Genomic DNA, 26,810 nt, shown 5'->3' on the forward strand with positions numbered 1-26,810 from the left:
TGGTAAATGGTGCTAATGATTTGAAATATGGTGTTTATATGCTAGTTCTTGCTCTAAGCCGGGACTCGGGCTGGTCGGTCCGAACGCTGCCGCCGCTCCAGCTTTCATTCATAAAGGGAAGACAGTCACTCTGTTATTGGTTAAAATGGCGCGCTCTCTGTCTTTGATTGGCTTTTCCCTCCGCATTCTTTGTCTTTGGCAATTGGCGAAGGTAACTCTGCTGGCCTGTGATTGGTCAGTTGGATAACGACGTGTGGATTGGTAGAAGCCAAGAACGGGACAGAGTGAGTGGAGTTTGAGCGCAACTTCTGTTCAGTCTTCCCTCTGCTCTGTGGAAAGTGAGACCGAAAGAGCGAGCCAGATACTGATGCTCACACATTGCCTCTATGCAATCCGACACATGTTCCTTGCAGACTCGGCTTTGCGGAATTTAGAAGAGAGCCACATTTCAGATACAGGGGTAGCTTCACTGGCAGCCATCCAAGTTCTGTCCGCATTTATTTAGCATTCTTCTCCCCTTACTCCCTCTCAAAATAAACGTGGGATCTTAAGCGAAGAAAAATAAACTGGACTAACAGAGTTGGAAGTTTGCAATGCAAATAATTACCTCAAGGTAAGAAATACTATTTCTTTCCCACCCTCAAAAGAATCTCACGGCAAAATAAAATTAACTGGAATTTTCTTGAGACCTGTGTTGTATCAGACGCTGTGTGTCATATTTTGCTTTAAAAAGTATTTTGGCTTATGCTGAATATTACTGTATTTAATCCAGACAGTGCAATACACTTGTTATATATAAATGACAAAAACATAATGATATTCGTCCTTCGCTCACCTATTCGCGTATCTACGAACGCGGCTTAGCACTTATAAATGGTTAAAGCAACCAATTTTGGTCCAGCGGATTTAGTTCGCTTTCACTTGATTACGGGAAGACGTGGGTTGGAGGAATTTTTAAAATTTTAAAAAAATTGTTTCGCTAATGTGCAAGGGATGAAGTGTTTTGATTTGCATTTGGAGGGTATAAGGGGGTTTGTTGCCTTTCGTTGATGTCACGTTCCCATAAACAATCAGAAATGATACTGGGAAATAAAACCAGAAAATATCGGAAACACTCGGCAGGTCAGGCAGCATCTGTGGTAAAAGAACCAGCCTTAAAGCGCTTTCCAGCAATGCTGCTTTTTTGTTCTTGATTTTCAGCACGCGTTTTTTTGTGTAAGTTTCCCTGTTGTCGGGAAAGTTGTTTCCCACAAACAGGCTTCCAGCAGGCGAGCTTCTGACTGCGAGTGGTTGCTTCTGAAAGTTTGGCTTCCATCCTCTGGACCAGTCAGGTAGACTTGTATCCTGGTACTTTTGGAAACTTTCTCTGCTACCAAATGTACCGGAAATGTGGAGCCTTGCGTTTTATTTTGAATATCGGGGAGAGAAAAAATAACATTCCTGGCGTTAAACTTCGTGAAGCATCGACACGATTTCGTTCATTATTGGTTTCGGTTCAGTCGCCAGCTGAGTGTCATAACGAACGGAGCTTCACGATGAAATGGCATTTGGCGGTAGACAAACATCATTGAATGTGAAATTGTTGCTGTTTGATAATTTCGCATCCACGGCTGATTGAAACTTGTTTTGCAGTAAAACAGCAGCCGTGCTAATTGATCCTGATCACACTAAGCGCCCGCCAAGCTAACCAACCCCTCTTTTTCATCAACATGTCAACAAAAGGTACCCTTCAATTTCAAAAAATCAAACTTGTGCTGGCGTCAAAACGCGAAAAGAGACAGATCAACTGCGAGCCGCCAGCACCAGTGATTACAGGGTTTAAACCCAGTTCCTCCACCACTCGCCTTCCGCGACTGAGATCCGGGATGGGTGATCGACACCCTACTTGGAGAGAGAAAAGGCAGTGCGCTGCGGCGCCGAGGTCGATTTAGTTAAGGTCCAGTAAAGTACAGGCTTGATTAAACTTTTGGTCAGAAGCTATGGCCTAAATTGTTCTGTGTGCCCCGCCCCGACAGAGAGCGGTCAGCAAGCTTTTCGTATCTGAGCTCAGTTCGTACAGGAGCGGGTCAGAAACAACCAGGCTCCGCCGCGGCAGAGCGCCGCTTTCTACTGCTCCTTTCATCTTTTGTCCCGTATGATCTTGCTTTTCTTACGACAGCTTGAACAGGTCGGTTCATGCCTGGTTCTTTAGCTTGACTCTTCTGCTCAGCTTTCGCCTTAACGTTCGTACTTGTGGACTAAGATAAATGTTGGAATCAACTGTGGGCGCAAGCGCCACCTTTTTTTTGTTCAATATCCTCTAATGCAGATGGGTATCAGTTCGGTGATCATTTAACCCTTTAGTAGCACCGCTGTAAAGACTGCAGATATTCACCGCTTCAACTTTCAGAAAACTAACGGTGATTAATAATCTACCGAAAAGGCAACGAGCCGCGTCAGTTTGTGAAATACTTGGTCCAATGGAAATAATACTGTGATATAAGATTGTTGCTAAAGCTGCCACGAGCTGGCGATATCCTGTCAGTGCATATCGCTGATCTGGAACTCATTAATAAATACTATTTACGAGGATTCAAATTCCCCATTAACCCCCGCTGGAAACTGATTCTCCTGCAAGGCCCGTTAAAAAACATACAAACAGTACTGTAACAGAATGTCTTTGTTGTGTCTGCTTCTCCACGCCAGGGTGCCTTGACCAAGTTGTGTTGAAGGCGGAGTTTGTTTTGAAAGCAGTAGAACTCTACAATATCTCGAGTTCAAAATACCACAAATATAATAATATCAAAATTAGATGCATCAATTCACAAAAGCTCACAGCAGTTGTTAATTACTTGCAAAAGAGAGCAGTGAAATTCCAGAGTGTGCACAGCCTGCAATCTGGGGTCATCCTGAAAGGAAGGGGTTGGATTGGACATTGCATGGAAACCCTTTAGAAATATATGCAACCACGACCTTCTTTCAATGTGTAATTGGCATGTAGACCCTGATTAACACGACTGGATAGGAAAGGACAAAGGGTCGGTTGTACACACACACACATTTTCTATGTATTATAATCAAGATAAGTAGCGATTCCTTCTTTTGCAGATCAGAGTTCGTCACTTTAATCAACTCGTTGCGGCTAACTTTCAAACAGACATGAGTAAGGAAATAATGGGCATCTTGCAGTGTAATCCGATCTCTGCTTCTCTTTAATCCAATGTGCGGGTTGACCGCAGCATAAATCAAAACAAAATCCCAGTCTCCTTCTGCGCAGCGTGCAGTGTATCAGGCTGTGGGGATGATTCCCCAACAGTCCACATCATTAGTGTTTCCTTCTTCGCTGTCCTTGTGACGGAAATATGATGACATGCGAACTACCATCTACTCGGTAGTTTATTAGAGCACAAGTCCATTTACATTAACTTTGAACTTGATGCCATAAATAAAAGATTCAAGATGTTTTCGAATCCGGCTAATTTTCATTGTATGTAGTATTTGTCTTTTAATATGAGTAAACATATCAATGTCACCGCTAACCGTTTCCGAGAAGAAGTGTTTTGCATTTTAATAACGCCTCTGAAAGGCAGGCGTGAATAGCTATATTTTACACATTTTAATGAATATTTCATAAAGTCGGTTAAATTTAGTGGGAATTCTATCAAGATCGGGTTTCAAGCCCTGTACACTTCGGTTTAAATTTATTGCATAACTTCAATTAATGTTAAACATGTTATTAAATCTGCTAATTTTACAACGTAGCGTTTTGGGCATACCCTGGATAAAACAATAAACTCTTAAGGAACCATGGAGGAAATCTACTGTATATCTGCCGAGGAATGTCTTCTAAATCCCCGTACCCTTCACTTTGTATGCTTGTAATGAAACAGGTGTTTAACCTGTCAGACCTATCATTGAAACAAAGTAGCCCATTTAGCACTTTAATGGAATTTTGGCTGGTTTACGAACTAACTCCATGTACTTGAATATGTTCCATTTTCTTTAATGCCCTGCCTTTATTAGCAATTAATTAACCTATAATTATGACTTACACTGTAGAATGCCACATTTCTATAATATTTGGCATGTAACTGTGTAGGCAATGTATCCACCATCCCCTGTGCTTAGCTTCATCTCCACTGCTGGGTCCAGTTACCCTCCTCTCCATAAACCCCCCTCTCCCATCACTACTTATCAATCTGTATTTCTCAAACAACAGGTGGATCATTTCTTTTATCTACCAAATCCATCCTTGAAGGCTTCATTTAAAGTCTCCCTCTAATTATTAATAATAGACAATTATGTTAACATTTGAAATTCAGATTTTGATCATTTTCTGCATGAATCTGATGCCCTTTCTGTGTGGACCACAGGTCTGCTCTGACATTGCAATTCCAGCTTTTCACCATTTGTGTGGAATTTGATTTGTCATTTTTAGGTGCATATCTATCTAAATTAATAACCCTTCTTTAAAAAATCCCATACGTTTAATTTGTTGATGTCTGTATTGTTGTTGTCTTAAATGCAACTAAATTTTATACTGGTCTTAAATAGGTGATCTTCTGTCCCAACATCTAAACCATTAATAAATCTAGTGTGTAATTGAGACTCCAAAGTGACCTTTGTTGGATACCACTCATTAAAATTCTGCCATTTGGCAGTACCTGCCAATTATTCCTTTTGGCTTTTTGCCATATAGCTACATTCCTTACTGCAAGTCATCATTATTCTTTGAACATCATGATTTTCACCTACCTTAACAGGCACTTATAAAGGAGTTTATCAAATATTTTTGCAAGTTCAAAGTTTTTTTTTAAAAGATAGACTTTCCCAGCCACTACATATATATATATAAAAAAGAATTAGATCAGGTTTGTCAGACATCACCTACTTCTTGTAAGTAGAGGTTGACTTTCTCTAATCAGCTAAGAAATTTAAAGGTCTTCTGTGCTTCATTTGGAGACTTAAGTGGTTTCCTAATATCAGACATTAAGAAAATCAGTGTAGAATTTGTTTGCCTCATTCATATTTTCCACATATACACTGACCTTTAAGATTCCAGGAGAGAAACCACTTGATCCCAAGTACATGCATTTCTTTGGTTTAATTAGAGTTTTTTTTAAACTTAAGTTACAAATATGAGCAACCTATCCTTATTTCAATATTGGGATGTCTGGCATTTTCTCCTTATTTGGTTTAGGCAGCCTCTGTGGTAACTGGAATTCCATGTTAACCCTAGCACCAGAGTTGGTGCAGGGTGGAGGGGGGTTATAAATAACAATAGCATTGAAAACAAGAACTTATCAACATACTTGATTGCTCAGAACAGCCATTCAGCTTTTTGCACCACTTTGTTCAGTTGGTTAGTTTTCTTGTCAGGTGAGCAATTAGTATTTCCATGGTCATCTGCTTATACCTCTAGTCTTGTCTCATCTGTTTGATGTCCTTCTTCAAGCCCTCTCTTTCACACTTGCCCCATCTTTCTACATCTTTTTCCCTGTAAATTCATTCTCATTAATTTCTTTCCATCAGCTTAATGTTCTGACCCTATTTCCAGGTTTAATTCCCCCCTTGTTTCTTGTGCCATTCTGAATCTGTCCCTTAACTTTTGAGCAGTCTAACAGTAAAATGGCCTGCTGAATAATAATTTAAATTGCATTTTAAATCACAGGTGTGAAAAATAAATCTGGTGGTAGGTATAGCTGAAATGTTCACTGTTCAGCCAGAGGCTGAACCCCTCTTTCTATACCATGGTCCCATTTTAATGTGGTCTTTGTCCTGACACTCATACTAACCAGGCTATCAGCGCAGTCAGCAACCTCATATCGAATGATATTCGCACAGGCCCTCCCTGCTAGTCGAGAACAAACGAAGATTTAATGGTTGTTTTAGCGCTTGAAGCTGACAACATGTTTCTGTATTCAGCCATGTTCATTGGCAGCTGCAGTGCTTTCCAAACATTTATGAAGTGTCTTCAACTTGATAAAATGATATCAAGCATTCTTTGACAAGGAGTCGCGGAAAGACACGAGTATGATCTGCGTCAAAACAACGGAACATCGGGACCAACATCTTCCCCAAGGCCAGAACAATTCGTTTCAATGGAGACCTGATTATAATCTGAGATTACGCTAGGGACGTGATTATCAGAAAACTAAGAGAGTCCGAAGAGCTTCTCTTCCACCATCGTAAAACCACAACACAGAGGGTCTGAAGGCAAACTTTATCATGTGTATGATGGGAAGAGAATTCGAAACGGGAACCCTCTGAAAGCCTCTCGGATTCCTGATATTTTTTAAACTTATTTAGCTATTGTGGCATATAAAAAGGGCAGAACAAAGTTAAATTTCGAATTGCTCTGTCGTGTAATTTTCTGTCCGTTCTTCCAAACCTTTTCACTCCCAACCACAATGCGTTTTATTGGTTCCAAATTCCGAGCTTTAAACAACCTCCCGTGCTTTAGTCAAACATTTTCAGATTCGACTGGGCTGCATTCATGCGAAATGCGACCTCAAGGCTTGGGGACGTTTATTCTGTGACTAGGGGTTGTAATGGGCTGATGGTTATAGCACAAGGTGCTTGAAGCATAGTGAGGGAGGAATGGTGAGGATAATGGTGGTGGTGGGGGGAGATGGCTTGGATGGAGGAAGAGTGTAGGGCATTGCGTGTTAGGTGGGAGGGGAAGCTGGGGCAAAGGAAATTGTGGGAGTTAAGCCTTTTGCGGACCCACACGTTAATGCTCACCGGAAGTGGTGGCTCTTACACGTCCTGAGACGAGAACTGTCACTCCAAGGCCACTCGGAGAGAGGATCGCGTCCTGGAGTGGTGATCATGCGGGCAGTGGTGTGAGGAGAGGCACAAGATCGGATGCGGGACTGCTGTAACCCAATATCTGCCTCGCCAAGCCACAACTTTTCACTTTCAGCTCATAGTCCCAATAACAAAGCTCCCCGAAGCGCATCTTACAAAATGAGCAGCCTTCCCACCTGCCAACTATAATCATATCGGCTGCGAGAGAAAAAAAGACTCCTGTCTATCAATTTCAACTTAAATCATAATATTCACACTCCGCTACCAAAATGATAAATATTTAAATCTAACGTGATTGAAAGGTACGTTCGGTGATTAAAAGTAAATAATCACATAGCTCTTGAAATCATGTGTGCCATTTCAATCAGCCTGAAAAGGGAGCAGATGTGCGGTGTGACGGGTTTAACGAGATCAATGAAAAGCAGTGTGTATAGGTTCCAGCAGCGGCCTCATTGCTTTTAATAAACCCCGATAATGGAAACCATTACCGCGAAGAGCTGTCAAAAATATGTCCACAGAGTTCACAAGGAGGCCAGGCGTCTAAATCCTGCACCAAATAACAAAGTGTTTGTTGGACAATTGCCACCGGGTACCGGGAATACCTTCCATTACCTGTCATTCCTCGAGAGAGAAGTGACAGGCAATCATAAGAAACGACATAGGGAGATGGAGAGATATTTGCAGAGCGTGATGGATGACATTGCCAGAGTATAATTCCAGCTGGCAATTTGAGTCCAATGCCAACCAAGGTGCTGACCCATTAGCTTGGTTTTCCTAAAGGTCGCAGTAATGTTGAGATTGCATCCTTCATCTGCGAACGCCGTTCTCCTTCCCCAGTCGCATGGCCATCACCACGTAATGAGCCCAGGCCGCTGCCGGCCTGGCTTCTTGTAATTTGTCATAAGAACACAGACAGTTGCGCCATACAAGTATTTCCTACAGTGTAAGTGTGTCAGTCTGTGTCATTATGCCTGATTGTGAACTTCCAGATCAAATTTACATTCATGTGTCTTCTGCAACGGATGTTGTTCAAGGACCGTTACTAGCATTTTGAAACATAACCTGATACAATCGTATTCGTGGGTGTTAAGAGGGGTGAATAATAGGAAAGAGACCCTGAAAGTGAGACTAAGTAAGTAAAAAGGATCCGGGAGAGAATCTTAAGTGTTCGTATAGCACCCAGGGTGAAGTGATTGAAAGTGAGGTTGTGTAAGAGGGAAGAAGTGGAAGATCCCGGGGGTCAGAGGGCGCTGCGGTGATGTTCAAGGGTTACGGATGTGGTGGGGGGGGGGGGGTGAAAGGCGCAAAGATCATGTTCACGTCAAAACATTGTTGGATCATGAGCCAGTATATGCGAGCCAGGTTATAGCTGAATGGGATCTGGTGTGGTGGAATGTTACACCAATAATAGTTTTGAATAGGCACTTAACCACGACACCGGTGCCAAGCTGCATGGGTCCTAATGCCCTTCCCTTGGACAACACCAGTGGCATGGAGAGGGGAATCTTGCAGCTTGGGCAACTGTCGGTCTTTCAAATATATATATAAACCTGGAAACTTTCCAAGGTGCAAATCCATGGTCTATCGAGACCAACGGAGGCCTACACGCAGTTTTGAACGAGATCATATTCATGAGGCGTCAGGATGGAAACTCAGCCACCGGAACTACCACGTGTCCCGGGCATTGGCCAGCTCATACAGCGAATTGTCTACTTTTAATTGATTACGACAAACGATACAGACTTTGGGATCACGTAGGAATGAGGTTTCAGTTTTTATGAAGTAAAGTGGTTTATCAGCAAACAAGGCAGGGGCGCTGAAATGTCCTCAGGACTGATGGTTGCATGACTTCTTTCCGGTGTCTTTCCGAAAGCGGGCTGAAGAGACAATGCTTTAAGTTTAATCGTGTGAAAGAGGATTTCCTCCAGCGATCCAATTGATCAGTCGAGATAGATGTACTTTAGGTTGGTGTTCAAGTTTGGCGTAACAGCAACTTCCTTTGAGCATTAACAATAGAAGTCTAGATTTTAATGTTAGGTCATGAAACCATCTGAGCTTTACCTTCACTATCACCGTTCCTATTTAACCCGTTCTTAGAATCTCGATATTCAGGTACTGATGCGCGCCCAGAAATGATTGTGAATAACTCTTCCGCTCGAATGTTGTTTTATTGCGCTCATATGAAGTGACTTGCAAGATTTTCCAGCATCGAAGGCATCAAAGTAAGTTGTTGCTTGCGCGTGTACGGTCCAATTACTAAGATCCTAACTGAGTTGCAGATGAATTCAGAACGCATCGATTGAATTGTGGTAAAGGTTAACAAACTTGCGTAAAAGTAATATCGAAAATGTATTAACGTCAATACGTTGGAGAATTCGCGAGACGTATTCGTTCAATGGAAGGAGGAAGTTTAAACTGCATCCGTTAACAGCAATTTTAACTGGTTCTAATACGGCTCCTGTTGAGAACCGGCCCCTGTCCTTCCCTCAGCCGTCAGTTGCCATTATTCAGCAAGAACTGAGGAACTGGCGGTGTGGGTGGGGCTGCTTCACACCCTTTCACAGTTGGGTCAGGAGAGCCGCGGTCCCAGCACTTGGCCCAATTCACTCCCCGTGCCAGCGGCCCTCTCTCGTGGACCTCTGAAGATGGGCCGCCTCTCGATGATCGCCGGGATGGACCCCTGTGCGTCTTCACCAGCAGTCTGTTTCCCGGGACACAGGACACGGGGGAATCAGTTTGCGAGGGAACGGGACTCTGCAATATTCACAAAACAACATTGTGACTGAGGAGGCCTTATTATGCAGAATCTGAAAAAAACTGCTACCTAATTCATTATTTAATTTTCTTCAGCAGTCACTCGGGATCGAAGATAACCCGTTCCCAACACGACACCCGCCTACCTGCCAGACAGCGGGTGCGGGACGATTCACCCTCCACGGGTGGGACTATCTCGCCAGGTCACTAGCATTGATAGACATGGGGATCTTCAGGTGCAAGTCCGTAGCTCTCTGAAAGTGACAACACGAGAAATAAAGGTGGCAAAGAAGGTTTCTTCATCGTTTGGCGGAATGAGTTAGGTTGGAACTTATAGACTTCTGGAGTGATTTGTATGCTTTTGGTATCCTCCCGACGAGAATGATGTGGAGGCTTTGCAGACAGTGCGGAAGAGATTTATCAGGATGTTGCCGGGATTAGAATGCATTAGCGATAGAGAGAGGCTGGATGACTCCGGACTGGAGCGCCAGGGAATGAGAGATGAGCTAAAAGAAGTATATAATATCTTGAGAGGTCCATAGTCGGAGTCTTTTTCCGAAGTTGAAAGAGTCAAGTACTGGGGGGGTGGACTATGTGGTTTAGATGAAAGGGGGCAAGTGTACGGGAGATGTGTGGGGCAAGTTTTAACACAGAGATGGGTAGCTGCCGGGGTAGGTGGTAGACGCTGATGCTTGAGTAATATTAAGAGGCACATGAACCGATAGGAGATCAAGGGATGTTCATGCACATGAGATTAGTGGGATTGGCACACTGGTTGGTGTAGACATGATGGGCTTGCAGGCTGTGTTCCTGTGCTATAATGTTCCGAGCAAAAACAATGATGCCCTCAGGAGGCTTCTCTCCTGCTGGCCGTCTCTCCCGTGCTCAGATTCTTTACTCAAATCCATGTTGACAACATCCACTATCCCACTCTCTTCATAACTTCCTCAAAAACCTTAATCAATCCTCCTCTGCAGGTTATTGCAAGGATATAAGTTCATGTTTTTTAATGCAAGTAAACCTTGTCCTTAAGAATCTTCTCTAATCATTTCCCTACCATTGTCCCTCTTAAAGGAAGACCATTGGCTATTTTCCAGTCTCCAGTGGCTAGGGGGGGATACAAAGATATCCATGAAGACAGCAGCAATTTCATTCCTTGCTTCCCTCATTACATAGGACAGAACCCACTGAAACACTGAAACTGCTTTCCAAGATGCCCAAAACCACACCCTCCTTCATATCACCATGCCTTAGAATCTCAAAATACCCCTCTGTATTCTCACTATCACCCAAATCCTCTTTTGTAAATACTCACTTTCTGTGGTTCCATACGTAAGTTTTCTCCTTTGCCCTTGAATGGACCTATCCTTTCCCTAACTACCCTCTTGAACCTAATGTAAGTATAAAATGCATTGAGATTAGGGAGAAGAAATAAGGATTTTACTCTCCTGTATGAATCATATTAATTTGGGGGCAAAACAAAATTTTGAGCCATGTGCTAAATTGTCGGTTATATTTTATGATCTTCTGTCAATTCTTCCCCTCCCAGACACCTCTATTCCCACATTAACTACAAACCAAATTTCAGAATTATTTATATGAATTTCCTGTATTTTAACTTAAACTGAGCCCCCTGGAAATTCAGTTTGATTTTCAGACACAACAGAAAACAAGTTATGTTTATTGTTTGAAATCTTGAACTTCTACTTTGATGACTAACATAATTATTTTTACTGAGGTATTGCATTTTAGCCAAAATTATTCTTCAGCCAGAGGGTGATGAAATTGTGGAATTCATTGCCACAGATGTCTGTGGAGGTCAGGTCATTGGGTATATTTCAAGCAGAGGTTGATAGCATTTTGATTTGTTGTGTGTCAAAGGCAGAAGAATGGGGTTGAGAGGGTTAATAAATCAGCCATGATGGAATGGTGGAGCAGACTCAGGCCTGAGTGGCCTAATTTTGCTCCAATTTCTCATTCTCTATTTTCTGTCTTTCAATCTACTTTAATGACCACACCATACACAACTTTTAAACAAACTAGAAACTTTCTTATTCTACTTTAAAACTATGCATGTATAAATTAACTGAAACTTAAATTTACATTAAAAAAGATGTGTTGCGAGTTTAAAATGTTCCTTAGGCCTAGATTGTTTTGATAATTTATGACCTGTATTAGGTTCACATATATTTCAAGGATTTGACAGAAAATTTAAATGTAATTATGATAGATAGGGTGTGAAAATGGGCACATTTTTGTGACCAACTTCCAGGCTGTGTCCTAGGATGAAATTCCAAGACAGTCTATTTATCTGCAAAAGAATCAGTATATTCATTCACATTGGCTGTAATCATTTCAGCTTATATTTTTTTCAAATGAATTTCCTGGACTTTACTGGTTTCTTTCCACATGCCAGAAAGTACTGGTTGGTAGGTTAATTAATTACTGAGAATCACCCTATGTGCAGTGTAGAAGAGAGTAGGTTCCAGAGATATAAGTGGGAAAATGGAACCGATGAAATTAGTGAGATCTGGCATTGACTTGATGGGCTGAGTAGCCTCCTATATCATGTGAAATGTGAAAAACATGAAATAAATAAAATATTTCAGTATTTTAGTTACTTCATTAATATATTCCCTTTAGTCATTGCTTTTAATTGTAACCTGTGATAGAAGTTGTAACACCTCATTGCAAGCACAGTGTGTTAACTTTCTAGCCTTTTGCCACTGGTCTGGAGACCCTGCAGAGAGCACCTTCTGAAAAGTCCAGCTTGCAGGCTGGGTTTTTGACAGTTTTTATTTGTTGTTTGTGACAGAATATTTGCTATATGTACTAACAGTGGCCACCTGAGAGGAGATCCTCAGCATTGTGAGGATCTTTTTGATGATAAAATGACACATGGACATGAATCAAGCCATAGATTTTGACATCAGGTGGTGGGTACTGGTGAGGATGGTGAGGGAGGAATTGGTGCAGTTTCCAGTTTCTGTTACATTGGTCACAGGTTTAGTTTTTCAACTTTGTTTTCCTGGGTGCAAGCTTTGCTGAGAATTGAAAAACACCAATTTACTACTGTGCCTGTGAATTCCTTATTTTTAAGCTGGTTTTATTACATTTTGGAGGACAGGATTGGAATCAGATTTAATAATTTAATAACACATGCATAAGTCATGAAATTTGTGGCAGCAGTATGTTACAATACATAATCATAAAGAAAGCAATGCTGTGGATTACATTGAATATATATAATATATATTAAATAAAGTAGTGAGGTAGAGTTCATGGGTTTAATGTCCATTCAGAAATCAGATAGCAGAGAGAAAGAAGCTGTTCCTGAATCATTGAGTTTGTGCCTTCAGGCTTCTGTACCTCCTTTCTGATGATAGAAATGGAAGCAGGACATAACCTGGGTGGCGGTGGGGAGGGTGGGGACCTTACTGACAGATGCCACCTTTTTGAAGCATCCATCATTAGAGGTCCTGACATAATGTGAAAAATATTTTCATTTGAGGAGAAATGAAAACTGATCCTTCAATTAATAGCTTATCTCGCTTTGTACACCCTGAGTATTCACTGCATGCATAAGGGCAACGAAATCTGCCATCTACAATTAAGCCTTATTAGCCTGTCTGTCATTTCAGTAAAATTTAATATTCCACTTACCCTATCCTGTCTAAAAACATCCTCTTCGTCTTATTTGTATTTTGTAATAAATAGAATGGAGCATGTACAATATAAATTATTATTGAACATTTGTAAAAAAGGTAACTAAATAGTTTGAATAGATATAATGAGGGTAGGAGGATGGTTTAAGCAACAAAGAACTTTTAGTCATCTTTATAGCGATAACAATTTTGTCACTAGTTTTCGACATTCCAAATTTGACTCACAGCAGTGTTTCAAGGGCATTAAATACCCCCGGTACTTCATCAATAAACATTCTTTTTTTTTCAGATAGGTGTTTGAACTTTGAGTCTTGGTAATTTTTCTGATTGGAGGTACAATAGAGCTGAATCCAATTTTCATGCCCCTGTGTAACAGGGATCAGTCATTTTGCTGCTCCTTCTTGCAGCATGTCTAAGTTAACACTGGGAAACCTTCCTGCTACATTTTGGAAAATGTTCTTATCCAAATATTTTAATTTTGGATGGGAGATAGATTTTCCAACTGACCTATTGGGGAAGCTAATATTTAAAACAATTTAAGATTCAAAAACTTCTAAATTTATTTATGGATAATTGATAGAGGTGAAATCTATCTTTTATAATTATTAAAGGAGACAATCAATATTTTGAATGATCTAACTTCACATTGTTCATCCTATCAGAATCTGATACATAGACAATTTCAGCAGGAAAACTCTATATATCTTTGGTCCAAAACAAAAATGTATGATGGGGGTGAAGAAGGAGGGGATGAAGATTTGTGTGGAAATTGTGCTTATTCTAAGGTAACAATATCTTGTGACATCACCTTATTAAATCATTTGCAGCTCTGAAGTAGCAGTATCTTACTTCTGTATGGAATAATCACAAATAAAATAAGGCTAGTCTTTTTTTGAAATGAACAACTTAATTCATATCCTGGAAATAGCAATACCTCTTAAGTTCATCAGAATTTGACCATATGTTGTGTGTGTTTGTTAAAAAATGTTAATATCTCCCTGATAATTGTCCTGTTCTTGGTTTAGGAAAATGTTAATCATATCCTGGGCAGTGACATCACTGCTACTGTTTGCAACAGACTCCAGGACACAGAAGCTACCCACCAGAGATGAAGAGCTCTTCCAGATGCAGCTTCGAGACAAGTCTCTTTTCCATGATTCTTCCATCATCCCAGACGGAGCTGAGATCAGCAGTTATCTCTTCAGGGATGCACCTAAAAGGTAATTTATTTCATGATTTAGGGATAGGAATGAGAGTAATTCAACATCAACACAACACATAATTGAAATCCTGTAAAGACCAAGAACTCACAACCTGGCCAGCCTTGCAAACTGCAAACAGCTTTATCTATTTGATAATATTACCCTTTGGACAGTGTACTTCCATTTATAAATAGGTACCACCAATATCATATTGCGATGTACAACAAGATCCCAAATTCATAACTTTCATTTCCAGCTAGCCACCATAATGAGAAAAATACTCAGAAATAGTTCCTTATCAGCTAATTTCTAATGAAAAAGCTTCCGATATTACCATGACTGCATCATAATAGCTCAGATTTCTTGAAGTGACATCTTCTGATAAGCCTTGCTGCACAGGACCCTGGTAGCCTTGTACTTACCAGGTCTGATCCATCTCAGCATCTCCAGGATTGGGGCTGTGGAATCTAGATAAGTTTGCTCCCTTCCTCATGAATTCATATGGAATACAAACAGATAGGCTATCATGAATCTGTTAGTAACTTTAGAACTTATGCATTCAGAGGCACAAGTTGATCTTTGAAATTATTGTTTGAAGGAACCTCGGTACTTCATCATTGAACTAAAATTGTCAAGAAGCAAGATTCAACTAGTCAAGAACTTTTGAAGTTAACTCTGCACTATTACAATCCTGACTATTAATAATCAACAACCACTGTTCCAGAGTTGCAATTGACTATTTTCACCCAACCTTAGAAATAACCTTAAATCACATTTGAAAAATTGAATTGGGAACAGAAAATGCCAGAAATAGTCAGCGGGTCAGACAGCATCTATGAAATCAGAATCAGAATCAGAATCAGACTTTAATCGCCAAGTACCTGTGCACATACAAGGAATTTACTTCCGGCAGATGTTGTCTCTCTGCTCATAACAATAATAATGATAAATATAAATGAAAATATAGATTATACATACAGGTAGTGCAATCCAAGTAATAGTTAGCCAACAGTTAACCGGCAGTTAACTGTTCAGCAAAGTGACCGCAGTAGGGAAAAAACTTCTCCAGTGCCTATTAGTCTTAGTCTGGAGGGATCTGAAGCACCTACCAGACGGAAGCAGTTCAAACAGTCCGTGCGCAGGATGGGAGGAGTCCTTTATGATGTTCCCTGCCCTCTTCTTCAACCTGGAAGAGTACAGGTCCACAATAGAAGGCAGGGAGGCTCCAATGATGCACTCGGCAGTCTTCACTGTGCGCTGTAGTCTGGTTCTATCCCGCTTGGTGGCGGCTCTAAACCACACAGTGATGGAGGTGCACAGGACAGACTCAATGACTGCAGTGTAGAACTGCAGCAGCAATTCCTGAGGCAGACCATATTTCCTCAAGAGCCGCGGGAAGTACATCCGCTGCTGGGCCTTCTTCAGGATGGAGCTGATGTTCTGCTCCCACTTCAGATCCTGAGAGATGGTGGTTCCCAGGAACCCAAAGTTCTCCACGGTGGACACAGGGCTGCTGAGGATGTCTCCTGAAATCCACTATCATCTCCTTTGTCTTGAGCGTGTTCAGCTGCAGATTGTTCCGACTGCACTAGAGCACCAGTTGGTCCACCTGCTGTCGATATGCAGACTCATCACTGTTCTGGATGAGTCCGATGACAGTGGTGTCGTCTGCAAACTTCAAAAGCTTCACATAGGGGTTGGAGGAGGTGCAGTCATTGGTGCAGAGGGAGAACAGCAGTGGAGAGAGGACGCACCCCTGGGGGGTGCCGGTGTTGGTAATTCGAGTATCCGAGGTGACCTGTCCCATCCTTACCTGCTGACTTCTGTTGGTCAGGAAGAGGAGCAGAATTAACATTTCAGGTCAAAGGCTTTTGTCAAAGCTAGGAAAGAGAAATAATACAATGTATTATTTGCATTATTTATTATTATTATGAATGTATTATCTTGCATCTGTGCTACTCTGGTAACAGACACGGAGTCTGTAGAAATTGATGCAAAACAGTCATGAGCTGTATACAGATTACAGAAGAGGAGGTGCTTGTTGACTTGAAGGAAATTAGCATGGACAAATCTTCAGGGACTGATAAAGATTTCCCACAAATCTTGTGGGAAGCTAGTGTAGAAATTGCAGGGACTCAGACGGAAGTATTTAAAATGACCTTAGGTGAGGAGCTAGTGGTTTGAAGGATAGTAATATTATTTAAGGAGATTATCCGGAAAGTTGATGAAGGAAAGGCAGTGGATACTGTCTACATGGACTTTAGCTAGGCTTTTTGAGATGGTTATTCACTATTCAGGGGCAGGAAGTCTTATCATTTTTGCCAAGCTTTGCTTTCTAAACATAACTGTTGTGAACTTCTAGAGATCAAAACACTGTTTTTAATTTAAACTTCCAACCAATATTCTTTGTTCAGTTTCTTGATGTAAACAGGAGCCAGTCTTCAGTTGTTATTGTAAATAATCAGTTTGAGGTTAAAAGGACAGTTTGTTGGCCCAAAAACTCATGGCTTATTGCTCAAGAGGTGCAGTAAAAGACAATGGTTATCTAATTGGGCTTGTTTCAAACTAGCTGACGAAGGGCCTCGGTCCAAAACGTCAACAGTGCTTCTCCTTATAGATGCTGCCTGGCCTGCTGTGTTCCACCAGCATTTTGTGTGTGTTGCTTGAATTTCCAGCATCTGCAGATTTCCTCGTGTTTGCAATACTCGCTGAGTTATTTAATTCAAGGAAGTTTGCAGACCAGATTGTTATTATCACTTAGCATATCAAATAGCTGCTGTTTTGATAGTTGGAAGATTTGTCAGCATTCCCAGCATTATTTGTGGGCATCTGGGAACTCCATCCCTGGAAGCTTTTAGTCCACTTTTGTGAAAAGGTATCTAAAAAAAATCATGTATGTGAAGTCAGCAAGTGACAAAGGAAATGTATAAATGTAGAGAGCAATCCAGGCTTTTTAGATTGGCTCAGAAACATCAAGAAAAAATGGGGCGAATAAAAATCCACTCCTCTACCTTTGATTTCTGTGAGGAACTTGTTGGTATGTCTTTTAAGCTTATAGAAATTGAACCGGTGTCTTGGAAATCCTTTGTGTTTTAGAAATGGTTTGTAATTTGGAAATGTTTTATAAGATATATTTGTTTTAAGAATGTTGCCTGGATTTAAACATGTATCACTGGAAAAAATGAACTTTGTTAAAATTACTTTGTTAGCTGGAAGTATCTTCTCCTTGCTAGGGAGAGAAGATCCACTGCTGAAATAGTGCACACCAGCAGCTAAACTCACCATGAAGGATAAACGGGGAAGTAAACTAGTCTTTGAAAATTGAGTAGTTATACTGTAACTTCTCTTTAGTGAGGGTACTATAGCTATCTATATCGATAGGGCTTTAAGTTTTCATTTGAGTTTAGAACTTGACGGTCAGCAAACACAATACCATCAGGGTTTGACAAAGTGCGGAACGTTAATTTAGTCAAGAAGGTTGAGATGCTTGGCATTCAGGATGAGGTAGCAAGTGGAATTAGATGTTAGCTTCAGGGGAGAAGCTAGAGAGTGATAATTGATGGTTGCATTTTTGATTGGAGTGCTGTGAATAGTGGTATGCCACAGGGATCGGTGGTGGGTTCGTTGTTGTTTATCATGCAGATCATTGATAGATGACATTGTAGGTAAACTAGATCAACAAATTTGCAGGTAACAACATGACTGGAGGTGTTGTGTACTGGTGTCTGGGCCAGCTGGAAAATTGGGCTCAAAAATGGCAGTTGGAATTTAATACTGATAAGTGTGATGAGTTACACTTTGGGAGGACAAAGCACGGTAGACCTATGCAGTGACCAGTTGGGAACTATACATTGTGGTAGAACCAGAGAGGTTAGGGAAATACAGATCCATAATTCTATGAAAGTTGTGTTCACAGGTAGATAGATGTGTAAAGAGAGCATTCGGCACAATGGCCTTCATAAATAAAAGTACGGAGTACAAGAATTGGGAAGTTGAAGTTTTATAAGACATTGATGAGGCCTAATTTGGAGTATTGTATGCAGTGCCTAATTTGGAGTGTACATGGTAGAATATTTCCTGCATGACTACCTGAGAAGAAGGATGAGTTTCACCACCATGAGGATCTTTTTAATAATAGAATGACATATAGAACATGAATCTATGCAGGCTGGAGAAGTAATTAAACCATAATTTTTGACATCATATTGGGGGGAGTGGTATTAGGGAGGAAAGAGTGAAAGGAAAATTTACAAGGATGTCGCCGATACTTGAAGACTTGAGTTATAGAGAAAGATTGAATAGGCTAGGACCTTATTCCTTAGAGCATAGGAGAATGAGGGAAGATTTAATAGAGGTATACAAGATTATGAGGGGTACAGACAGGATAAATGCAAGCAGGGTTTTTCTACTGAGATTGGGTGAGACCAGAACTGGAAGTCATGGATTAATGTCTAAGGGGAACATGAGGGGGAGCTTCTTCACTCAAGAGGGTGGTGAGGGTGTGGAATGAGCTGCCAGCAGAAGTAGTGGATGTGGGTTCAATTTCAACACTTAAGAGAAATTTGGATCCATTCATGCATGGGCAGGGGTTATGGAGGGCTATGGTCTGGGTTGATGGGACTAGGCTGAATAATAGTTTGGCATAGACAAGTTGGGGAAAAGGGCCTGTTTCTGTGCTGAAGTGTTCTATGACTGTGACTCTGGAAAATAGAAGAGAAGGTGGCTGGGGATGGATAGGAAGAAGGGAATATGACTTTATCAGGTGAAGCCAGGTTAAATAGGTTAATGGGCAGTTAGAAACTGATTATGCTATTAGCTGGGCTGCAATTTGCTGTGTACCAATGCAGAGTGGAAAAATGAATCAAAGTCTAGGATGTATGACTTAGAGCAGAAATGCTCAGTTACGAGAAAGAGTTCCCTAAAGTTAGAGAAAGTTATACTGAGACCAGATTACATTTCTGATTTACAAAATCTGTAATTCTTATTTTCATTTTTTATGACTCAATCAAGACAGGATTAATTTTCAAATTTTATGCCATAAATAGTATTTCCTTCTACTGTCTTGTTCAGTTATTAACCACACTTCACAGATGTAATGCTTACTTTATCTCAAACACGTAGGTTAACATCCCGCAGAAATCTTCAAAAATTAATCACAAAGTTGAATGTGACTAAAGTGCTGAACACAGAATCAAAGCACACCACCCATTTTCATGACAGTAATGTAAACTATAACCATAACTATTTACATATTGCTGTTTATAAATATTATTTATAATTATATTTGAATATCACTGAAAAACTAGGTACTTTGTAGCTCTCAGAAGTTAATGTTAAATTTATTAATTTCAGATAACCAGCTTTCCTGCTTGTGTCAGAGTTGACCTGTTCTAATGTACAGTTATTAATTTAGCTTTTCTTTCTTCACAGTTGCTGCCTGATCTAATGGGTATTTCAGGCATTTCGAAGTATTTCAGATTTCCAACTGTTTCCATGTTCTGCATTATATATTTCCAACATATTCTTTTGATTTATTTCTATTTCCAGTTGCCTAAATCTTCAAAAGGAATGTCTTGATGAGGCAATATTGAATCTCCAATCTATCACCAGCAGTCTCTTTGTTTTCTCCATTCAATTAACTTTCTTTAACTCAACAATTTAAAAAACATTTATGTTCTCATATTTATCATTCTGGCGAAGGTCAATGACCTGAAATTTTTATCTGTTTTTCTCTTTTGCAGATGCTGCCTTACATGTGGAGTATTTTCAGCATTTCCTCTTTTTGTGCTTAACACGCTGTACATTTATTCCATTTATGTTAATGTTTACATTTAATTCCATTGTCCTGTCTGTGCTATTGAAGGCCATTGATGACCTTCCATCTCGATGGTATGGTTGGAGTTCATCAATGTTTCTATAATCTATAGTATCCACAGTACAGGGGATTGGCCTGTTGGGTCAGCCTTGCCTGTTTCTACCTCTCATGACAGGGATGTAAGGTTGGACTTTGAGAGGAAGTGTTTACACTTTTCCATTAGAAAAGGGCATAAGAGCTCTACAGGTAATGGGGGCAGCACGGTAGTGTAGTGGTTAGCATAATGCTTTACCGTTCTCCCCGCTGCCTGTAAGGAGTTTGTACTGTATCCCTGTAACACGTGGGTTTCCTCCCATAGTCCCAAGATGGTAGGTTAAATGGTCATTGTAACCTGTCCCATGATTAGGCTAGGATTAAAAACCTTGTTGCAGGGTGATGCAACTTGTAGAGCCTGAAGTGTCTATTCTGTGATGTATCTCAATAAATGGTATATAAATTAATAACACACAAGCCATCCATTTGTGATGAACAATCTAGTTATCATTGCAGTAGCAGTATTGAAAAGTACAGCTTACAGCTTACTTCAGATACGGCAAAGCTGTCTAGTGTTTGACATAGAAATCCACCACATTATCGAAATATATATATAAATGCCAAAACTACAACTTTTGACCTGCTTTATACGCTCTGCAATCTTCAGAAAGCATTTTGTTAAAGCCAGTGGGAGTAGCAGAGCAAGCAGAAATGCTGAAGGATATTATGTCCCTATTAGAATATTCTGCTCACTGCAGATTCTTACAGTAGAAAGTTGTTACGGCGGAATACAATTATATACTAAATGTTCTTTTTTCTATTTACCATAAACTGTTAGCCTTGTTACCATATCCATTTCAGTCAAAAATAGTACCTATTAGTAAAATCTACCTTCTAAATATTTTAAGACGTAAATAAATAATTAACATTAATAGCTATCACTTTCTACTTGTAGATACTACTTTGTGGTTGAGGAAGACAATACACCCTTGTCAATTACCATCACACCATGTGATGCCCCCTTAGAATGGAAACTAACTCTTCAAGAACTTCCTGAGGAGTCGAGTGGAGAAGGTTCTGGTAAGAATATAATGAGAAAACAAGGTGTAATTCCTCAACATGGTTAATTAATGATCAACATCCCTTAAAATTGCTATATAGTTTAATTGAGGTGAATGGAGTTCTAAGTAATATATCCTTGAATCAAATCAGGAGTTTCAGTCTGTACATGAATAGAGTCAAGGTGGATTATTATGTTATATCTATTCTGGTTAAAAGTCAGTCTTCTGAATTTTTCAGTTATCAGCATTTCATTTTGGGATCAGAATGGACAATATGTATTTCCAATTTGGAATATTCCAAATGGTATGTTTCATTTGAATTCAAAGCAAATTTAGAAGAAGTTCCTCTGTGTAAAGGCAGGAACAAGCACTCTGTTTCTGTGCTGATTACGGGTTTCAGCCTAAACTATCGACCATTTAACCCCTCCATTGATGCTGCCTGAATTGCTGAGTTCTTCCAGCATTTTGTGCACTTTCCACAAGATTTCCAGCATCTGCAGAACTCTTGTGTTTATTCTGTTTCAAGGAACATGTTAGGTATATATTGTTTTTGTGATAACTAATGCTTAATCAAATAGAAGTGATATAAAAGCATTCAAGGAGCTTCTATGCATTAGTTGAAATAGATAATTGGGTTTCTAACTACATATGCTCGCTAGAACATGTTGAGGAGAAATTCACAAAGGAAGTTCAGAAATCGACTTCTGTTTGAATGTAAATGTCTCGAACTTGCTGACAGATCAAAAGGCTGCTCAAGCCACAGGAACTTCAAACAGCTCCAAAGTTGAGTTTGCCTGCAGGCAGTTGAACTTCCAATTTTGCAACCTCAATATTTTTGGAAGAGATCAGACATAAATGGTTGTGAATTGAAATGTGTACCTCCAACAAACTTTGAGTGCAAATTGGGGTTGAAGTGAGTTTGAACTAACAACCCACAAACTACAGCTCTAATAGTAAATTGAATCCATTTTAAGCATAGGCAAGTAGAAGGAACAGAAATAGGAATTCTCTCTGCAGATTAGGGATAGGGTGATGTAATTCCATTTATGTTAGGGGGAAGCTATTTTTTCTCATTTATTTTCAACTGCAACATGAATAGAGCATGACTTAAATTCAGAACTATTACACTTTTATCATGAAATGCCTGCAGAAGAGTTTTACAATAGCTCCTCATACTGTATGTATTTTGCCTCCCTTGCCTCCCTTCAATAAGGGGAGAGCTGTTGTAACACCTCCAATTATTTTGCTGTATCTCTATATTAAATATATCTTAACTGCAGAATGTAAAATGCAGCAACAAATATTTTTGCAGTGTTATGAACATTACCAAAGGAACTTGTACAATATCAAGCCTTCCTAAGAAATCTTACAAATAGCTGAAGATGCTAATTTCCTTTTGTTTCATCTTTGCAATTTACATTAAACCTTAATAAAACACCTAACAGCAATGTATTCTAAAGTTTAGGAGTTCAAAAGAATTGTTTTTTGACAAAATGTGTTTGGAATTTGGAAGGGATAGTGATGGGTGTTGCTCACAATAGACACAAGTTTTTGGGCAATAGCCAGAAACTCAGATTTTGGGAGATTGGTCCATAAATTCCATGCTGAGGGGGTGGTTGACTGCACCACATGTTGTGGCTTTGGGGAGAAGAAGACTCAACATTTTCTGGAACTTTTTCGTGTTCCCTCCTTTACACTGAGTACCTTTTTTCCGTCACCCATAAGTCAGTGATAGTTTTCTAGCTGGTGGAAATTTAGCATTTATCTAATAATGGCTGCAAGGTGCAAGAGTGAAATTCCCAGAAAAATTTGTTGGTAATGTGGAGGAATATTAGATTTCTGAACCCGTAACATAGCTTTATTTACCTGAATCTTTTCAATCTGAGCCACTTTGTTGAGCTGGATTGCACTCAACCTGGCTCTCATTCACACATGCCCCTGTATGCTCTTTGCAGATGTCTTGAGCTTCAGCAGTCTGGATGGTCTAACCAAGCTCCAGGTGGAGGTGGATGTAAGAATTGATTTGTCTTTGGGCAGTGCACTTGAGGCATCATTTCCAGATTGCCTTGATCTACTTTTGATATCTTGCAGTATGTGGTTGAAAGGTCTCTTTTAACATTTTATAAATGCTTCTGATCATTAATAAGCACAGGCATTTAAAAAGATAAAACAGATTTAAATGATCAGGTATTATTTAAAAGATAAAATAATATATTTCAAAACACATTTATCTCATATAAATTAATTAAACACTTAATATTAATTAAATCAAATAAAAACATTTTCCTGCACTTTTCAGTGCCATTGGTAATTCTATTAAAATGATGGTAAAAAACTGGGTATGAACTCAGCACTGTGGCAAGAGGCCTGATGTCAATATATCTAAAGGACAAACACACTGACTCACAATGCAGATATCGGAGGGATTTTGCTTCCAGGTTCTGTCTAAAGCAGGCATTCCCAACCTTTTTTATGCCTTGGACCAATGCCATTAAGCAAAGGGTCCAAGGACCCCAGGTTCGAAACACCTGGTCTAAAGGGAGTAGATTTTTATCCTATTGCCATTCAAGGGATCCCTTAAATAAGAAAAGAAGAAAACAATTTAGTATATTTGTAACCCTCAGGTTCTATCAGCTGTGTAAGTCTGGGGAAGACTATCTCTGGCCCCACCAAACGGGTGAGATTGAGATGTGAGTCCACTCTGAAACCCCCCCGTCTGTGTGGATGCAGCGTGATTTGTTCCCCTGTTACAAATCAGTACCACGAAATTACAGACAGTACACTGCATACAATTAAACAACACAGACTTTATCATTCTTACTTTGACTACATGGCTAGTGAAGAAAAAGCAAAAAAAAGAAAAGGGCTCATTTTAATGAAACAGTCTAATGCCCACAAGTTGGAGCTCACGGTTTCCTCTTCGCCAATGCTCCTTCGATCTCACCGGCCTTTGTCGGACCATGGCTCTGCTCTGGATCAAGTCCTACAATCTCTTCCCTCCAGAGTCTTCTCCCTTCATCTCCCGCCAAACAAAAGATCCAGATCATCCTGGGGTCAGGCACACGGCACGAAAACACCCTCCCGTCATTGGACGGCTCAGATTCCGAAGCACCATAACCAAAACTCTGCTTCTGCAGAAAGACCATTACGTCAGCAGTGAAACCGTTCCCAGGGTGTTACGCATTTGTTTGCAGATGTTCAGAAAATTGCAGAGTCCTTTGTAGCCATTACATTACTGTTAGTGTATTGTGAGTGCTGTTTGCACAGATTGTCTTTTGACAGGACATTCGTACAATCTATGCTGAGATAAATAACCGGTGAGATTAATGAGTCGCACTGTTGTTCCTGCATATACAGCATGATGGACAAGTGTTCCTGGCAGTTTTAAACTAATTCAGTGTTTGTCATTTCAGGAGAGCCAGAACCACTGGAGCAGCAGAAGCAGAAACAACAAGCACTGAAAGAGCTTGGCACCAATTTGTACTCTTACAAAGGCAATGATGTTGAATCATACCGAGCATCTAATTCACCCTCCGGTTTGTACCGCTTGGAACTGATTTCAACAGAAAAAGATACAAATTTCAAAGTTTATGCCTCTACCACACCTGATTCAGATCAGCCTTATCCTGAGCTCCCCTATGACCCACGTGTGGATGTGACCTCCTTTGGACGTACAACTGTCACTTTGGCCTGGAAACCTAGTCCCACCATCTCACAATTGAGGCAACCCATCCAGTACTGTGTGATCATCAATAAGGAGCACAACTTCAAAAGTCTTTGTGCAGTGGAAGCAAAACTAAATGCTGATGATACCTTCATGGCAGCACCCAAGCCTGGATTAGACTTCAGTCCTTTTGATTTTGCCTATTTTGGCTTTCCTTCAGACAATGGCCCCAGCAGAGAACGAAAGACGGCCAAACCAGTTAATACACGCTTATCACGACATATGGCTGGAGCACCAGGTGTAGATCTGCAGCAGGTCTGCATTGGCAACAAAAGCATTTTCACTGTGTCAGACCTGAAACCAGACACACAGTACTACTTTGACATTTTTGCAGTCAACACCAACTCAAATATGAGCACTGCCTATGTGGGGACTTTTGCAAAAACTAAGGAAGAGGCTAAGCAGAAGACAATGGAACTGAAGGATGGAAAAGTGACTGATGTATTTATTAAACGAAAAGGTGTTAAGTTCTTAAGGTTTGCTCCAGTCTCTTCTCACCAGAAGGTGATGCTGTATGTTCACTCGTGTCTGGATGGAATCCAAATCCAGGTCAGGAGAGATGGGAAACTTATGCTCTCACAGAATATGGAAGGTGTACGTCACTTCCAGCTAAGAGGAAAACCAAAAGCCAAGTACCTTATCAGGCTGAAAGGAAGCAAGACAGGTGCTTCATTGCTGAAGATCTTGGCCACCAACAGGCCAAACAAGCAACCCTTTCCTTCTGTACCAGAAGACACACGAATAAAAGTCTTCGACAAGCTCCGCACATGTTCCTCAGTCACTGTGGCATGGCTGGGCACACAGGAACGAAACAAGTTTTGTGTTTATAAGAGGCTTGTGGAGAATAACTACAGTGAAGAGCAGAAGAAAAGAGAGCAGAACCAATGTATTGGACCAGACACACGAAAGAAATCTGAGAAAGTGGTCTGCAAATACTTCCATAGTCACATCCTACAAAAAGCAGTGACTACAGAGACAATCAGAGGGCTACAGCCAGGCAGATCGTATCTTCTGGATGTTTATGTCATAGGACATGGAGGACACTCTGTCAAGTATCAGAGCAAACTGGTCAAAACAAGAAGATCTTGTTAGTGTCTCTGTGTACAGACTCAATATTATTGAACTATGAACATTATTAGATGAAAATATACAGACTGACTACTTAAACAGCTGAGATGTTGCAACCTGTATTTGTAATTTAGAAAGATATCAACTTGTATATTTATGTTTACATAATTCAGTAATTATTTGAAGAGACTAAGACTGATGCACTTAGACAGCATCTGGCTTTTGCAATTACATAACTGCAAATCCCTTGTCACACCTGGCATTGATATAAGTAATCCTCAATGGCAGGATAACACTCAAGTACTGTCAGCTTTTTGTCACCGACACTGCATGAATTGCATTTTAACTTATTTCATCATCCCAAGCCGCTTAACCTAGCTGCCCTGTTAATCGTACATGCAATATAGGACATAGGGATCTGTAAATTATTTTATAAGGATAAAGTTCAGTCTTAAATGTCTATGTTTTTATGATTGTAAACTTTATGAATCATCTCCATTAAAATACAATTCTAACTATCTATTTGGCAATGCTCTTGTTGTGTTTCTCAGGTGTGTATGAAAGGATTATCCCTTTTCTCTCACACAGGATTCAATGATCTTGTCAAATACTTCTGCGTGCTATGTTTTTGATTTTATTGTAGTACTTAAACTTAAGTCATTGTTTCCTTTTACTTATGAAGTAACAATTTAGCAAGCC

At 40.2% G+C, this 26,810-nt stretch overlaps 1 protein-coding gene across 1 annotated transcript; it reads left to right on the forward strand.

Annotated features, from left to right (window-relative positions):
* Window positions 1–306: 306 nt before the first annotated feature.
* Window positions 307–26,623, forward strand: ndnf (neuron-derived neurotrophic factor). The gene is made up of 4 exons (XM_059988509.1): window positions 307–613; window positions 14,234–14,428; window positions 21,214–21,338; window positions 24,733–26,623. The coding sequence occupies exons 1-4, from the start codon at window positions 594–596 to the stop codon at window positions 26,133–26,135; spliced, it is 1,743 nt and encodes a 580-aa protein (XP_059844492.1). The 5' UTR covers window positions 307–593; the 3' UTR covers window positions 26,136–26,623.
* The last annotated feature ends 187 nt before the right edge of the window (window positions 26,624–26,810 follow it).

This window comes from Hypanus sabinus, chromosome 14 (genome assembly GCF_030144855.1).
Source record: "Hypanus sabinus isolate sHypSab1 chromosome 14, sHypSab1.hap1, whole genome shotgun sequence".
Lineage (NCBI taxonomy): Eukaryota > Metazoa > Chordata > Chondrichthyes > Myliobatiformes > Dasyatidae > Hypanus > Hypanus sabinus.